At 38.7% G+C, this 18,677-nt stretch overlaps 1 protein-coding gene across 6 annotated transcripts in view; it reads right to left on the bottom strand.

Moving 5' to 3' along the window:
- CCDC85A (coiled-coil domain containing 85A) overlaps positions 1-18,677 on the bottom strand; it is a 160,072-nt gene that overhangs the window by 27,540 nt on the left and 113,855 nt on the right. For 5 of the 6 annotated variants that reach the window (XM_036435372.2, XM_036435374.2, XM_036435373.2 and 2 more), the window contains exon 3: positions 10,531-10,607. The exons of the other annotated variant lie outside the window; for it this stretch is intronic. In XM_036435372.2, coding sequence (XP_036291265.1) covers positions 10,531-10,607 — 77 coding nt within the window. The remainder of the gene's footprint in view (positions 1-10,530; positions 10,608-18,677) is intronic. 6 annotated transcript variants of the gene reach the window in all.

Below are 18,677 nucleotides of genomic sequence, written 5' to 3'. Positions count from 1 at the left end.
TCACAGTAATTTATTTTGGCTTATCTCTGAATGGAATTACTGAAAAATATATTTTTACATTTTAAAATAAAGACTATACATTCTTTCAGTATAGAGGTAAATAACTAAATTTTCTAACATGTCCGATATACTGTTATTCCCTCATAATTTAACTTTTTCTCTCTCTGAAATATCATGTCTCCATTCATTACATGAAATCATTTGAAATATTTTATATGTCATTTAAAAAAAATATTTACATTAGTTTATGTACTCAGAAGAAAATATCCTAAATTCAGGGGATCTTTAACTGTGATCTGTACCAACTTTTAAAAGGCATTTCCTTTTCAAAAAGTAATAAGACTTCATAATGTTGGGTTTTCTGGAAAACTGTGTTTATGAGCTGGATATAAAGTCCAGGATGCTTGTAAGATACCACAGAGACCATGGCAGAGCGAAGAGCCACAGGCAATGGCAATATTCCACGTGAGCGCCTCTCTACCATTGGAGAGAAGCCACTCAGCCTCCACATGTTCCTCTCTCTCTTCCTCATTCTGGGACCTGGTAACTTTGCATGGGGACAAGATACAGCCCCGAGCTTTCTTTTATCCTTGGACTCAGAATATTCAGGCTGGAAAAGAACCACACGTACCAATAAAGCACCTGGCCAAAGAGAAATCCATAAGGACTTACCACACTTGTGTTATTCTTAGACTAGAGGCCTGGTGCATAAAATTTGTGCCCCCGGGGGTCTCTCAGCCCCACCTGTGCTCTCTCACAGTCCAGGATCCCTCAGGAGATGTCTGACTAGCATGGAGAGTGAGCTTAAGGCAGCAGTGGGACATCCTTAGCAGTGCTGTGGAGGCAGGAGAGGCTCCTGCAATCTCTGCTGTGCTCGCTGGTCATGAGCCTGGCTCAGGGCTTCTGGCTGAGCTGTGCTCCACCTGTAGGAATTCACTGACAACCCAGGGGCAGCTCCTGCATTGAGCATCTGCCCCCTGGTGGTCAGTGTGTATCATAGTGACTGGTAGTTCAGTTGCTTTGCATATTAAGACTTTTATTATATAGGATAATATATGGGTAGGGAAAACTAGGGCCTTTCAGTTCATTACACATAATTTTATATAATGAATAAAAATAAACCTTCAGCGGATGCACATTACCTCTCAAAACACACAAAAGCTAACAGCTTAAGACTAGTATGTGAGCTTCACTATACACATATCTGATGTGATATGAATCTCAAAGATATATACCCCCAGCTGTATAGGGTTTAAATAAATGTCATAGCTATCTGATGAGATATTAATATCAGAACCCAAAGAAGTAGAATAACTCACAATGACATAAATCAGCAGCTGTAAATAAAAGAACAAGTACGGTATTAAGTTATAGTTTTAAAAAAATTTCTATCAAAATAAAAAGGGGCACCCCAATCTTTTTATTGGACATCACATATGAACACAGACTTTCTCCAGATAGGGTCATGGATTACAAAACTGAGAGCTGCCACATCACCTAGGACAACCCTCTCCTTTACAAGGCACAGTGGCCACACATAGGTCAGAGGCATCCTGGCCCGGCAGCTGATCTGCCACCACCCAAGGCCGCTGATTTCCATCAGTGTCTGCCCCAGCATGTCACAGGGCCTCCTTTAACCACTGGTTATCAGCAGTCAAAGTTACTGCTGACCATGTACTCACTTTCTAAAATGGCAGTTATATTTTTCACATAAGGATAGCCTTTTAAATATAATGAAATCTCAAATCTCTGAGAAATTTATTTAAACTGCCTTATTTTTCCAAGAATATATTGTAGTTATTTGTCTACATTACATCTTTTATGTATAATACTAAAGGTCCAGTGCACGAAATCCATGCATGGGGATGGGGGAGTCCCCTCAGCCCAGTCTTCACCCTCTCACAATCGGGGACTGCTGGCGCCTGACCTCTCACTGCCTGCTTGCCTGATCGCCCCTAACCCCTCTACCTGCCTGCCTGATCGCTCCTAATCTGTCTCAGCCCCCACTGCTGCTGCTGCTTCCAGAAGGATGTCTGGAAGGTTATTCAGCTGTCCAGCCTAATTAGCATATTATGCTTTTGTTATTATAGATATTTACATTTAGGTGATATAAATATTGCCTATAATTATATCTAATAAAAGAGCAATATGCAGATTGACCATCACTCCAACACGCAAGATGGCTGCCCCCATGTAGACACAAGGTGGCCACCACAAGATGGCCAGCAAGTGAGGGCAGTTGGGAGGGACCAGGCCTGCAAGGCAGGGCAGTTGGGGGCAATCAAGCCTGCAGGGGAGGGTAGTTAGGGGTGATCAGGCCAGCAGAGGAGGAAACAGAGGCAACTGGGCCTGCAAAAAAGGGCAGTTGGGGTGGGCCCCAGGCCTGTAGGGCAGAGCAGTTGGGGATGACTATGCCTGCAAAGGAGGGCAGTTAGGGATGAGCAAGGCCTTCAAGGGAGGGCAGTTAGGGGCAATCAGGCTGGTAGGGGAGCAGTTAGGCATCACTCAGGCTGGCAGAGGAATGGTTAGGGGGTGATCAGGCAGTGGTTAGGGGCAATCAGGAAGGCAGGCAGGCGAGCAGTTGGGAGCCAGAAGTCCTGGATTGTGAGAGGGATGTCTGACTGTCCGTTTAGGCCCGATCCTATCTAGTACATTTATAGTACTTGTCTACTTTATATTTAGAGGATATAGGTAATTACCAATTATCAGGAGGCACCAACTTTAGTTTCTTAGGTGTTAGAAGCACCTTCACTTTGCTCAGGCTACAGCCAAGAGAGAAACTAGAAGTGCTTTTACATGAAAAAAGCCTATATGCCACTGTAGAAAAGGTCTGAGCCAAAAGAAGAAGAGAACGCGTGGTTTAAATGCCCAGTTAGGTACATCAGCCTCAGAGGTAGTGATCTCCAGCAGAGAATAGAGATCAAACGGGCTGTGCAATAGAATTTACACTTAGTTTAATTCTGAAATCAAACACTACCCAAGATTTTCTACTTTCTATTCCTTACCCAATTAGAAAAGGACTGTTACATATGGTATTTATCTTTTTTTTAAATTTTGACTTTAATTTAGATTAAAAATAAAAACAAAGAGGATAGAAAACCATTTTGACAAGGCACCATCAATTTCTCTTAGTTCCATCTCAAAATTCCTCCATATGGGGGGTGGGGGAGTCCCCTCAGCCCGGTCTTCACCCTCTCACAATCAGGGACTGCTGGCTCCTGACCTCTCACTGCCTGCTTGCCTGATCAAGCATACATCTGTGACTCTATTTGAGATAACTACACAGCAAAACTTGATGCTCAGAGAGTCCCATCATTTTTTGTGTGTGACAAATTCTGCCAAGGACAAGTAACAGGAATGCTGCTATTTTTATGGCTACTAAAAATAAATTTAAAAACAAAACAAAACACAAAACAACTTAACAACCACTAGTGATAGAATTACTAACATGCCAGTGTAGATATACAAAGGGCAGCACTGTTAAACATTATTGATACCAATATCCATAATAGCTGACCACTTTTTAAATTCAATAATTCCAGTTAATAGAAGTTTAATAAGTGGCATAATTATATTTTCTACACATTGCAGCTCACCTATTTTCTCTCACTAGAATGAAAACTTATCACGCATCAGATTCTCAAACACAAGCCCTAAAGCATGATGTTGTACGAGCCTTCCATGTCACCTGACATTTCCCTATGAATTTTACTCTGATATTTTCTCTGAAAAATTTAACTTTTCCCTTAATGCAGTCTCCATTTATTTATGTTCTCCAGCATGACTTTTCCCCCCATAAATTTATTTTCCAAATCTATTTGCCTCTTTTTTTCCACTATACCCACACCACTGGGGTAGCTCCCACCTATCCTCTGAAGACTCTATAGAACTATACCTAAAAGCCTTTTTCCTTCTTAATTATATAAATCGTGGAGATTTAGAGAAAGTGATAATCCACTAGCACGATTCCTCCGGTGGAGTCAATTTTCCCCAATGTGATTCTAGCAGCAACCAATCCTTAATGGGTTTAACTTTTTTTTTTTTTTTCTTATCAGTAACATCCAGATTTTACTCAGGTTTTGCAACAAGGAATTCCTATCCATGAAAAAATATATATATATTTTTAGCACATATATTTTTGGCCCTCAGAAGAGGGCCAGAAAGGTAATTTCCATGAAAATTACAAAGAACACCACCACTTGCTTTAATTGTCCTGAGAAGCATTACCCTATGGTACTTTTTTTAGAGCAATTCAAGCCCTATATGAGCCATGTACTGCATTTATGGTCCCAGAAGTCAAAAATGACTTGCAAAACAAAGTCAGAAAAACGTGAAAAGGAGAAAGGACAACAACCATAATAAGTTGTCTCCACAGCAAAAAAGAAAAAAAGCACCTGGAAATCCATGTGTCTGAGAGAATCCGCCCCTCTCTGCCCTGAGCACCGCGATCTGCATAAGCACAAGACAGAGGGAGCTTTTCAGAGACTGGACCAGGGATCTGGGGTTGTTGCCATGGAAGTGAACTACTCGGTTTCTTTAGCTCCTGTGCCCCTTCCCCTAGCACTTCTGGCAACAGTAATAGGTTCTTTCCCTTTGTTCAGAAACTGCTCTGGAATGGCACTGCCTCTCCCCCATGCACTGAAAGATTGCAGTGTGAGGCCACACTGTCACCAAATCACAGGAGGGGGAGATTTTTCATTCCCATTCCTAAAATTAGATTATTTGCATGCCAGCACAACAGAACTAGGAACCACTTGCTGAAAGGGGCCCCTTCAATGGTGCTTTCCCAGTTGCCATGGCTCTCAGACCCACTTGCTGAGCCCCAGCCCCGGGGCAGGCACAGGCCACCAGGCAGGCGGGCACATTTACTGCTCCTGGGAGCCTCTCTAAGATGCTGGTCTCAAGAGGAAGGTAGTTTGGTTCGGAGAGGGCCTCTGGGGCACGGAGGAGGTAAGAGTGCTTTCCAAACAGATGCTGGTGCCAGAACACTGGATGAAGGGAACAGATTTCCCAATGGGACTTTTAACAAATGTGCTTAATTGACTTTGGCATCTCAGCAAATTTGTTGTTTCACATCTCGACTCGAGCCCTACAATGATGATGCAAAATCGAAGTTCAACCCAGAAGAGGTGATAATAGTTTTGTTAAATAGGTAAAATGGTTTTTTACCTCACTGTTATGTCAGAGTAGTGACTAGCGTCTTCAATACACAGTATTATCTATAATGAAATCATCAGAATGATCTTCTGTATCATCCACATTAAGCTATTTCCTAGCTAAGAGATTTCATTGCAGATTCCGCACATAATCATACTGACTACCGTATTTTCCAGTATATAAGACGACCCCCTAACTTTACAGTTAAAACATAGGTTTAGGCCTATATTCGCTGTATAGGACTACCCCCCACTTCCGAGGCAACACCAGTTCTTTTTTTAATAGACCGCCTCTCTGACTCTGGCCAATCTGAGCAGGCTTTTTACTAGAACACAGAACATGTATAATTTGCATGCATTAAAAAGCCTGCTCAGATTGGCCAGAGTCAGAGAGGCGGTCTATTAAAAAAAGAACTGGTGTTGCCTCGGAAGTGGGGGGTAGTCCTATACAGCGAATATAGGCCTAAACCTATGTTTTAACTGTAAAATTAGGGGGTCGTCTTATATGCCGGAAAATACGGTAGGTCTGAATTAAAAATCCTCTTGACACCAAGGAAAGGACAATGGAATGAGCAGAGAGATCTAAGCAAGGTGTCTGAATTTGGCTAAAATATCAAACTTTATGGGTATATACCTTGAAAACTACTACTGTAACTGTAACTATCTGTGCCCCTACCTGCCTACCCCCTGGCCCCTCGGACTCCGTCCTGTGGAGTATGAATTTTTCATGCAAATTTGAGTACAACCAAACTGATTCTAAAACATTTAAAAAATGTGTCAGAGTCAAGACTACAATGAATTTTCACAAATTTAAGAAATACAGAGTATTTCCCTTAAAGCAGAAACAGAATAAATGTTTAAGAAATCTTAGATGGCTAAGTAGATACCATGTTAATTTTTAAGACATGGTGAAAAAAGAATTTGACAGTAAGATAAAAAACACATTTAATAACTTAATACATTGAATTTTATGTTATAAAGTGACTAAAAGAGGCACTATGTATATGCTGGAGAGGACACTGAACGGGCCCTACATCTTGGCCTTAGTCGGCCCTTAATCAGCTGTCTCCTCCCCTCTGAGCCTTCTATGCCTTTACTGAAAGAGAGGATTGCCCTATGTAATATGTAAGGCTTTATCCAACTCTGAAAATCTTTCTCCACAGAAAGTTTGTGTTTATATGTAAAAGTATACAGGTAATAGGTATGTTCCATTTAAACTTGATATAAAATTCTGACCAGCCAGTGAGGCTCAGTGACTGAGCACTGACCTATGAACCAGGAGGTCATGATTCAATTCCTAGTCAGGGCACATGCTTGGATTGCCAGCTCAATCCTCAGTAAGGGGCATGCAGGATGCAGCCAATCAATGATTCTCTCTCATTTAAATATATCTTAAATATATTTAAAAAATCAATAAAAATATATTTTTAAATTAGATATAAAATCCCTTGCAATAATTTTACACCATATTGGGTCTTTTGTTTCATTAATTCCTACTTATTTTTCTGTGCTTGATTCTACCTCACTTGATTTAAAAGTTAGTCAAACTTAATATAAAGCAGCTATATTTAACACACAAACTTCATTTATGGTTCATCTCATATTAAATATACACAGAATGGAATTCACAGGCCAGTCTGAGCAATTTTAGTATTTGAGAGGTTAGATGCAATTCTTTGAAATGTTTTTAAGTGTAATTTTAAAAAATGTTTAGGTGGTTAAGAAATATCTACGTTCAAGTGATTGTTAGTAATCATTTGCACCAACTTTCAGGAAGCACATTCAGGGATCATTCATGTTGTCACATATTGCAGGATTTCCTGCTTTTTAAAGGCAAATTCCTATCCCATTGTATGTATACACCATATTTTCTGATGGACAGTTAGGCTGCTTCCACATCTTGGTTGTTGTAAATAGTACTGCAGTGAACATGGAAATACAGATATCTTTTTGAGATTCTAATTGCAATTCTTTAGGATTAATATCCAGAAGTAAGATATCTGGATCACATGGTAATATGCCAAGTGAAATAAACTGTCACAAAATGACAAATTCCACATGATTCCATTTATATGAGATATTTAAAATAGACAAATCCATTGAAAGAAAGAATGGTGGTTGTCAGGGATTGGGGGAAAGGGGAGTTTATAGTCAACATGTATACAGTTTCAGTTATGGAAGCTGAATAAGTTCCCAAGATCTAATGACAAACTCATACCAATAGACAATACTGTATTGTACATGTAAAGATCTTTAAGAGAGTAGATCTCATATTGTTTTCCTATCAAAATAAAAAGTTAAAAAAAAAAGGCATTTCCTTTCAAATAATACCTATCAAATACCACTGCATTTTCTGAAAATAATGAGACTTCTTATTTTAGGACACCTTTGGTAACTGTGTTCACAAATTAGATTTAAGGTACAGCTTAATTGTCTGTACCTTAAACCATGGCAGAGCCGAGAGCTCTGTGCTCCCGGGCAAACTACATACTTGGCCTGGCATGGAACATATTAATATTCTATCTACACTTCCTGTGGGCTCCTTTGTACCACTGGGTAGAACCAACTTAGTCTTCACTACGGTTTTCTCTCTGTCCTTGCATATAAACCCTTCAATTCTAGGATTTGATAACTTTGCATGGGTATAAGACTGGACCCAAACTTTATTTACACTCAGGCCTACAAAATTTAAGAGCTGGGTGGAACCTTGTCATGTATAAATTAAAAAATGGAAGCCTTTGCATCTAACCAGAGAGAAATCCACAACATTTATGACACTCACTTTGCTTATTTTAAAATATGCATAGCTAAGGAAAGGTTGTGACTTTCTTTTCATTATATGCAATTTTATATAAGGAATAAAAATGAGCCATGGAGATTTCATCCTCCGGGAAAATGCTTTACATAATTATTCTAAACACTAAATTATCAGCAAAGAAGCTGGACCCAGCCACAAAAGATATTTGATATACTTGGAATATCAATTGCTAACTATATTCTTATTCCTATTTATCCAAAGGTAAGTGTTCATATTTTTAAAAAAAAAAACTTGGGAACAAAAAAGAATTCCTTCTAATTAACTGCACAGTGAGAAAGCTCTTAAACTGAAAATCAAGTTTTCAGATACTGAGACTATTTTATGCAGTGATGTTAGCTTGTTGCATTGAATTGACCTTGCAAATCAGCTAACATCATGCAATCAGAAATCGTTTCTGCAGGGAAATCACATAATTATTTGTAACGGTCCCAATGACATCTCAAATTGCATAGCCTGTGTGTTTTCCAGCCCAAGTCCCGGTCTTCCACAAGGATTCCCTTTTATGACTCTCACTGTCTATGCTCATTTCAGTTGTGTTTCTACCAAGTAATGGTAACTAGTGATTCTATTGTATGTGTTTTAGCTGTAAATGAAAACATCACTAACAAGTAGAGAAATTTAATGGAAATATTGCTTTTGAACTGAGAGAGAGCTATTGTTTTCTTTGCATATTATTTAAAACAATGGATTATTCTTTGCATTAAAGTAATTTGGGCACATACACATCTGTTTAATTCTATATAATTTTCCATGTTACCATCGCTGATATTAGCAAGAATCTGACTAGAAATAATTATTGACATTTCCCCCCCTCTTTATGGTACATATGATACTGGGGCATCTCACATCAGTAACACCTCAGACTCAATAAAACATGATCTTTCCTAGCCACTTTTTGTGGAGAAAACAAAACAAAACAATCTTCTTTGATAGAAAATAGAGAATTTTAAGAACATTTGCTTGAACACTTTATACCTTGAAAGTACTCTTAACTGTGTAAGCACTATGTATTTAATATACACACAAATCAAGTATAGGTGAAGGCTTCTGATTTCCCTTCAAGACCTCTAACACTCACATTTGCAGATTTTTAGAAATAAACCTTGTAATCATTTTCACATTTGTAGTCCCTCTTTTTCGATAACACACGTTAGCATTTTGATGTTGATGCTAGCTAGCATTTCCACTCACAGGAAAACTAACAAACATCTCTCTCTCTCTTTTCATTTACATCTGCAGTTGCCTCTGAGAGGGTATAACCATAGATAGTGTTTGTAATCAACTAATTATATTTTTTCACTTTTGGAACAGGGCCCTAGCAGTCATATAGTGAATCTAATTTAAAAAAAGGCAAATGGCAAAGAAAATTTTAAAATGAAAAGTATAGAAGAGCAAAGAGAAAAAAAAACTCTGCATTTACTTTATTTTCCTAGTACAAATGACCCTTTCTCTCATCCTGGGTTTAACACATGTGTAGTTTGAGAAGGGAGATAACTTAAGTTCATGATTTCCAGCCAGATGGTTGGCCAGTGGAAGAAGAGAAAGGCATTCTCACAAGCAGAACCTGATAGTCCAAATCATCATTACTGACCAAAAGTCATTTAAAAACACAAAACAGGGTTTGAAAAGACCTAAAATGTCTTCCCAAAGCATATTTGTATGAATGTTTCTATATCTCCTCCTGCACTGTAACCGGTCTTTGTATTTCCATTTAAACTACTATTGCTAGCTATTTGGGTTTTAATTTTTTCCCTTAGTCATTTATGAGATAGAAATAATCACCAAAATGTGGAAAGAACAATAGCGAACATGCTTAAAAGTTCACTTTTATGAAATATTAAAATACGTTGCTGTCTACATGTCTGTAAAGGGAAGCAACCTAGAATCAGATTCACTCAACTCCTCACAGAACATTTCCCAAGAACCAACCCCTCGAAGGACCAAGATCATTTCACCAGGAATTTGGCTCATGGAAATAGTTTTTTGAGGAAAATATATGGCAGGCAGTAAACCCCTGACAAAGCACACTTTACATTCACCAGGGAAAAGAAATGAGGCCCCAAAGTAAGAACTGTCACTTCCTGCCAACACCTTGTTGTGCTGAAAGGTTCAATTATATCACAGAGAACTTTAGAACATGCTAATTTAATTAGAATATGACAGCGTCAATCTACCTAAGCTTTCCCTACCTCAAAATTAGCAAAATTTTTATTTAAATACAAGCCCCTTCTCTATTTTCACCAAGGACATGCATAATGTGTATGAGCAGTGCTATCAAAGTACTTTTTATTTCCTTTCATTTTTCTTTTCTTCTTCCTTCCAAAATTACTTTACATTCTTATTTCAGACATCTGCATCTTTTATTGTCACAGTTTAAGAACCTGCATAATATGATGGCCATTATGAAAAGTAATCACACTCCACACTGATGAATGGCTACTTACAAAATGATTTCTATCATTTGAAGGAGAAAATGTAATTGAAACTTCAAACTCCAAATAAAATGCTACAACTCAAATGACACTGACTAGCTATGAGCTTCTTGAAGTCACCCACCTGGGGCAGCATGCGATTCTCTTCCTCCAGCTGTCTTACTCTTGCCTCCAGCTGCCTAACATAGGACAAGGTTGATTCTAAAATTGAAAAGAAAGAACTCACATTATACACACAGGTCTTGTTCGGTGCACTGTCAGGCTATTTCTGGCTTGAATTATTCAAATCAGGTAGTGACTACTAAGTCTGTTATTTAAAAAAAAGAAAAAAACAAGTTTCCTTCCCCAGAAAAAACAATAACAGAAGCTATTGAAACTACAAGCAGTTTGAACCATTGGACAATGTTAAGGAGAATTCGAGAAATTTACATAGATAGTGAGATTTTTAAAAGTTCACTTTTATGAAATATTAAAATACATTGCTGTCTACATGTCTGTAAAAGGAAGCAACCTAGAATCAGATTCGTTCAACTCCCCACAGAACATTTCCCAAGAACCACACCCTCAAAGGACCAAGATAATTTCAAGAGGAATTTGGTTCATGGAAATAGTTTTACAAGGAAAATATATGGCAGGCAATAAACCCCTGACAAAGCACACTTTCCATTCCCCAGGGAAAAGAAATGCAGGCTTTTGCGGCACTGTGTAGTCCTCAGAACATTAGACATCTTGAAGACAACTGTTTCTTCTCTTTGACTTATTCTGTGCTGCACCACGCATTTGATTTCAATGAGCTGCACCACGCATAAGACTTTTGTAATGTTAATTATAACCAAGATAAATTACAAGGTCATATTAAAAATAGAAAATGATAATTTCAAATATCCAGTTCCTTTCATTATACCAATAAATATTTCAGATGTTTAGGACCAACATTTTGTTCTTGTCACAGATCTACAGGTATTAATACAGTATTCAGAGAATGGCTATGAAAGGGCTAAATAATGAGAGTTAGGCTGAATTTTGACTATAATTTTAGCTGTGTGACAGAGACCCAAGTTTTCCCCAAATCTCCAGGTTCATCGGGGGCAGACTTGAAATTAGTTCTCGTTTTAATTTCATCACAAACTCAGGTGTGTACTGAACTCACAGTCAGCATCATGCTTTTCCTGTTCCCTATTGAAACTCGAAAGTTCACAACTTTACATCAGGAAAGGGATTTCATTTTGAGGAACAATCTGACAGTAATAGTTTCATAAAAGTGAAAGTATTCAAGCACATCACAGAGAACATAGCTGCCATTCATTACCCAAGAACAAACATTTCAGGTAAATGTACACAACACAGAATCCAGAGCATATTTGCAGAGTTGGCATTAAAGTAGCAGATCTTCCTCAGTGCATGTAAGAGGCAAGTGTTTGGAGCCCCTAACAGTATCAATGTAGGATGAATATTGACGCAAATTAATATCTTGATCTGAAATTCATCATGGAAACTCTTTAATTTTTACATGGAAATAGATTATATGACCTCCAAATCATATTTGTGACCTCCAAATCAACATTTTATTTTCTTAAAATACGTAAGAACTTCCAGTCTTTAATTCACAAGTGTAGCACCTAAGATTATCCCTAACACTTTTACACAAGTCGTTATCCTGACATGAACATGACCACCCACTGACCTCACACCAATGGAGAACATAGCCTTGAGCGATCCTCACACAACATGGAAACACCAGAGGAAGGAAACTGAAGACATTTGCTGGAAATATGCTCTCATTTTTTTTTAATTCAATGAAATGTTAAGAGTTTGCTTTATAGATTCTTCCAAATGAAAAAAAAAAGTATATGGCATAAATGAATAACAAACGTATTGATTTCATGAATCTGCTTTACTCTAGCAAATGAATAAGTAATTTGTAGATCATGAAGATGTGAATGTAGATTGCCTGATTTACAGTTCTGCAAGCCCCCGTTTCCACTCTAGACAGCCACTTAAGAAGGGCCATCCAAGTGCAAACATTCTATTTAAGCCACGATCAAACACATTTCTTTTCTCATTTGTCCACAATTTATATCTTACCTTTATTGTCCCTCTACTATACTATGCCTGGGGCTGGAATACTTAAAACTGGCTGAAATGACTATACAGAGTGCTTCAGGTGATATTTGCAAAATGCCACTAAATGGATTTTAATTCAGTTCTGTCTCTTTCATCTATTTCTCTTTTTTAAAATCTTTGCAGTTTACATATGTGATGTGAAGCTTTCACTAAATTTCTACTTATATTTCAAAAGTTACATCAGTACAAAAAAATGGGGGAAGTAAATTCCTAAATTTGGAAAATATTCCTTTCTCCAATTTCTAATGTCAAATTACAGTAGGCAAAGTTCAAAGCTTTGTTTCAAAGCACTCAGCTGCAAATATAGGAAAAGCTAGGGAATATTTTATACAGGTAAAATAATAGAAAAAAATAGCTTTATCATAAAGACAAACCTAAGAGTGTTGTGAATTCGTTCATTCATGCAACAAATATTTACAGTGGCACTGATTTTTCTCAGGTACTACTGTTCTAGAGTTGGGATGAAAAGATGACCAGCTATCTCAAGTCTTAGGTTCCTCAGAGCACAAATTCCACTTAAGGCTTCCACGCCCATATGCTGTGATCCAGAAGGCCCTGCTGTTCCAGGCTCAGCCCTAATTCTCTGCAGCAATTATTACTTCGCAATGAAGGGATAAAACAAATGAGAAAACTTCTGAGGGAGGGAGGGAAACAGGAAGAATAGCTGATCTGCATGCATAAATAAGAGAACTCATGCTGTTAGTTGTTTTATTCATCAGGAAACTGATTATATAATCATTAAATGGAATTGGAATAGACAAACATTGTTTCTAAAATATACTGGAAGGTCATCACTGAGTCCCTGAATCCCTTTATGAAGAGACACAGGGAAAACTACCCAATCCTTTGGGAAGTGAGAGAAAAACAGATACTTATTTTGTTAATCCCTTAGGGTTTCAAGGTTTATTTGTTATTGCACCATAAACTAGCTAAGCCTAACTATTAGTACATAAGGAATAATGGGATAGAAAATATGTGAACATCTGTAATGTAAAAAGCTCCCTACTTTCAGAATATTCACATCATAATCCCCATCCTCATCCTGGGTGATCATTATTTAAAAAACCTGAAATCTAGTGTTTGAGAAAAGAGCCCCTTCTGACCCAGAGGGACATCTTTGGCCATGTCTACTGCAGCGCCTTCTTCCTGCCACCTCCTTTTTCTTCTTTCCACAGGGGACTTCCAGAGAGAGTGGTGCCAACTGTAAAACAGCTGGTCTTCCATTGCACCCAGGGAGGTGGAGCCCAGTTGTGCACTGACCTGAGAAAAGTGTCTGACGAAGACTGGAGTTCTTTCTACTTATAAAATACACTCACTCGCACACACAGCTGCATTAGGATATCCTATCATTAGAATTGATCCTTATGCTTTGTACCAGTGGCTCATAGCTAGTAACATTGAGATTTCAAAATGCCATTTTGGCTTTCAGAACTCTGAGAATGAGCATCAAGGCCCCGCTTAAAAAACAGCCAAATACTGAGCTATACTCTACATCGATGTGCAGTGTATTAGAGAAGTATATTACCAGTTGGGGGGAGAGAAGGCAACAAATAAAACAATAAGGTGAGAGGAAATTCAGGACTAAAGCATGTGACCCAGAAGTACAGAAAGAGGTCATAGTTTTTAGAAGGAGAAACCTGAGCTTAATGGATGGAAAGCAGTTTGATAGCCCAAGAGATGGGAGTGGAGTCACAAGATGGACAAGGGCTGGAAGCCAGGAATAATCCTGTTGTAAACAGGGGGAGCTGGGAATCACAAGAAGGAAGAAAAGGGAAAGCCTGGGGAGCAAAAGGAGGAAAGGCCAGGGTGCTCCCACAGTCAGGATCTGAAAAGCCAATGCCAAGGCAGCAATATAGGCAGTGATTTCAATTTCCCCCAAAGTTATTTTATTTATCTTTCCACCAGGGGAAACCTATGGACAGCTACACATTAGAAAAGCAAGGTTAAACAAACCATACAAATGTGAGAATCCAACCACGTTCTCAAGGTGTTCTTTGGGTAAATCTTGTGCATGTTCTCAAAGCAGAAACAATTTCTCTCCATGGATCTCACTTTTATTTGAACCTGAATATAAATGTCTAAAGCACTTCTTGCAAGTAAACAAATGTAAGAAACAATCATAAGAATTCCACTAAATTCCCATCTTCTGCCAAGACCGGTTTAGCTCAATGGATAGAGCGTCGGCTTGGGGACTGACGGGACCCGGGTTTGATTCCTGTATAGGGCATGTACCTTGGTTGCGAGCATATCCCCAGTAGGAGGTGTGCAAGAGGCAACTGATCGATGACTCTCTCTCATCGATGTTTCTAACTCTCTGTCTCTCTCCCTTCCTCTCTGTACAAAATCAATAAAATATATTTTTTAAAAAATTCCCATCTTCTAAATTATTCCAATTTTAGAACTGGGAGGCATCTTAGAAATTTCCTCACTCAGTCTGTCCTCAATCCCCTGCTCATTTGGTAAATGAAAGAATAAAGCCCAGAAGGCAGTGAGCTTGACCTAACACTGGGAATCAGTCAAATATATTCAAAAGATCTTGTTTCATTGCTGGGTCATCATAGTTATTCCCATCTTGGATCTTCTAATCATCACTATGTTCAGCTTCTTACATAGATAAATTCTAAGTTCTCTCTTGTTCTTTCCCCATTTAGATATTCTGAAAGGATATTTACATTTACAATAGCTTGATATTTCCCTTAGACAAATACCCTGCACTTGATTTCACTTCAATTTACTAAAAATACATTTGATCATACAAAGTAGCTCAACCTTTTCCTCTGATAGTTTGAAAATTCTCTGATCAAAATATTAAACCCTCGCATTCTCCCTGGGTTTGTAAAGTGGTGTTGCTCTCTGAGGGCAAACACCCATCCTTAAAACCACCCATTCGGACTCTGAGTGCTGTACATAAAAGGTTTATCATTGGTAGCTGCAACTGTCTAAGGTTTGTCAAACTTCTGAGTGGTTTGGATTAGACAAAGCACTGTCTGGTTTCAGGGAAGAAAATAAATGGTGATGGTCCATTCCAAGATAAATTATAGCATTTGGAAGAGTGTAGAAGAGAACAAGCATTTGGAGACTAACCTATCTAGGGTTGAAAGATGAAGGTTTTTCTATGGCTAAGAGGCAGTCCCCATAGGCCCAAGAGAGTCCAATGGACTTCAAATCTGGAGGTAGTCTTTTCATTCAACCCCAAACTCTAAAGACACCAATTGCATTAATCCCAAATTCATCCCACCACCCAGAGGCTTTTGCACATTACAAAGAAAATTACTTCAGAATTATATTTCCAAAATTATTACTGTTCCAACTAAAAGTGTTTCTCTTCCTTCCTCAGGCAAGCAAAGATTAGTCGCCTACTTCAAATTTATATTAGCCCCAGAAGTATAAGTGATTACATTTCTCACTATGATTTGATACTTTAAAAAAAAATCTTGCTGGGATCAGCATTTTCAGATTTGCCTGGATATTTAACTCAGACAGCTTTATTGACAGAGAATGAGTCAGGTACCGCTCCAGTCTATTATCTGAGAAACTAATACTACTCTTCTCTAACCCTTCTCTCTGTGTCTGCCTAAAAGAAATATGAGGTAGCTATTTGCTGTCCAACTTCTTCCATGTTCATGGTTATTCACTGTCCTCAACTTCATTAGTCCTGGGTCTCTGCCCACAATTCCCCTGGCCAAATACTCAATTCACTCTGCCCAGTCCAAAACTCCTTACACATGGTATGAAAAATAGCTTTCTAATAGATGAAATATCCAAAGACTGAAAAATATGATAATGTATGTCATGTTGTTCAGAGAAAGAGCAATGTTCAGAGGTGTTCAGAGAAAAAGCAATGAGATTCTGCCAAGATGTCTACCTGAGTATGCTGTTGGGCTGATCCCTTTAACTCTGAAGTTCAATAATCCTACAATCTTCAATTCTTCCCACTTTGTGGGTTTCTTTTAGTTTTCCTTGTTCTTAATTCATTTGTCAATGCATCATACATTGAGTGACTTATGATGAACCTCTCAAATTACTTAGGTTATTTATTTTCCTGTCTTAATTTTTCTAACACATAACTTGTTTTACTTTGATATCAAGACTTTTTCACTCAATAGTGACTGCCTGCTGCGTGCTAGATACAGTTCTAGATCCTGGGGACATGGCAGCAAGCGAGGTCTATGCACTGACAGAGTTCACATTCCAGTGGGGAAGATGGACCAGGAAAGGAAACAGGATATTTTGTGAAGGCAACATGTGCAATAAAGACATCAAAACAGAGTCCTAGTCTAGAGAGGTTTGGGGAAGAACAGCTACATTACAGATCAAGGCCTGGAAAGAGCTCTCTGCGGACTTAGATCTGAAATAGGCCAACTACGCAGACATGTTGGAGAAGAGAGTTTCCGGCAGAAGGAATGATGAGTGCCCAGGCATTGAAGACTTGGATCCTGAAATCCAGTCAAGAAGAGGCAAGTAACAGCAGTTGGAGACAGGGATATTTGTCTTGTCACCTTCCTCCACTGCTTAAGTTTTTAAAACCTTGTGCTCTTTTTGGCTGTTTATACTTAGACCTAGACTTAGACTCCTGGATTATTATTTCTCCCTTGTGACAAAAACCCTAGCCTATGTTGGCTGCACTTCATCACACACCCACGTCCCATCCATTGGGAAATTCTACGGACCCTACCTCTAAAATATGCCGAGAATCCAACCTCACACGGTAGTCTCCTAACTGGTGTCTCTGCTTCTAGTCTTGCCTCCACCCCCAAGTCTATTTTCATTCAAAGTCTATTTCAAATCCACAGCAGCCAGGGTTTTCTGTCTGAACACTAAGTCTGAGCATCATTCTCCATGCAAAACCCTATAGTAGCTTGCTGTTTTTGTACCACATAAGAGCCCAAGTCCTTAAAAAAAAAAAAAAAAAAAGTCCAGCAGAGCCCACACACTCTGGCCACCTGGTATCTCTCCCACATCACGCCATCACACCCTCTGCTCGAGCCATGCAGCCTCCTTTCAGTTCCTGAACACCCTGACATGGTCTTGCTTCCTGAAATGCTCTTCCCCCAAATAGATGCTAACTTCCGCACCTCCTGCCAGTCTGTTCAAATCTCAGCTTCTCAATGAGTCTCACCAAGTCCACCTCATTGAATCCTGCAACCTGTCCCCATCTCCAACCCATACTCAGGATTTTCCTTTAGCCTGTTGGACTTGTTTCCTTCAAAACACCGATCACTTTGTTCATATGTTATGTTTATTGTATAAAATGCTTCTCCCCATCAGAATGTAAACTCCTCAAGGCAAGGGTCTCTGTTGTGCTGAGTGATGTACTCCGCATGCCTAAAATAGTGTCTGGCACAAAAGAAAATGTATTGAATGTGCCCAATAAGTCAGTTATGTAAATAGTGCCCTGAAAGGCGATATTTCATAATATAGGTCCCTTCAATCACTCATGGAAGACAGATCAATATTTAAATGGAGCCTAATATCAATTCTGTTGTGCTATTTGAGAAACATTCTTTGGTGCATTAAACTTTGGATGAAAATTTTATGGAGGTCCTCAAATGATGTCAGGTCAAATAATTGCTAGGTCATTTCAATAAGAAATCTGAAATGTGCTTTCATCGTGTTCCAAAAAATATGTTTGTGTACAGCTGGGAGGGGAAGAGAGAAAGAGAGCAGAAGAGGGTGTTGAAAGCAAAGAAAAAGAGAAATAAAAACAGCTGTGGGGATGCAAAATATGTTTCTACCGCTAATATCTTGAAATATAATATAAAGGTCCTTCAGCTGGATATCTACTTACTAAGGTTTCCTTTGGGTTACAAATACCCACCGGAAGGGATATGAATTTCACCCAGTCTCTTCCAAGACACTCCTTGCGAGGTTGTACTGGGAGCCCTGGGCAGGTGTGGATAGGCCCAGAGTGAGGGGCTCAGAGCTGTCCAGAGCCACGTCAGAAGTGGTCCACATCAAAACAGGCCGTTTCTTTGTGAAGAGAAAAATAATCTCCCATTTCAAAGGGGAAAAAAAAAAAAAAAAAACAGAGCAATGTGCTGTCCTGTTTATCAAAATTGAATTAATTACACCAAATTAAAATTAGAATGAAGGCTGTAAACATCGAATCATTTTCCAACAAGGATTTGACAGAAAATAAAAATTTAA

The sequence above is a fragment of the Pipistrellus kuhlii genome, unplaced genomic scaffold (assembly GCF_014108245.1).
Source record: "Pipistrellus kuhlii isolate mPipKuh1 unplaced genomic scaffold, mPipKuh1.p scaffold_m20_p_13, whole genome shotgun sequence".
NCBI classification, from domain to species: Eukaryota; Metazoa; Chordata; class Mammalia; order Chiroptera; family Vespertilionidae; genus Pipistrellus; species Pipistrellus kuhlii.
Note: the sequence above shows the minus strand (reverse complement) of the source record. Positions and strands in the feature narration are given on the sequence as shown.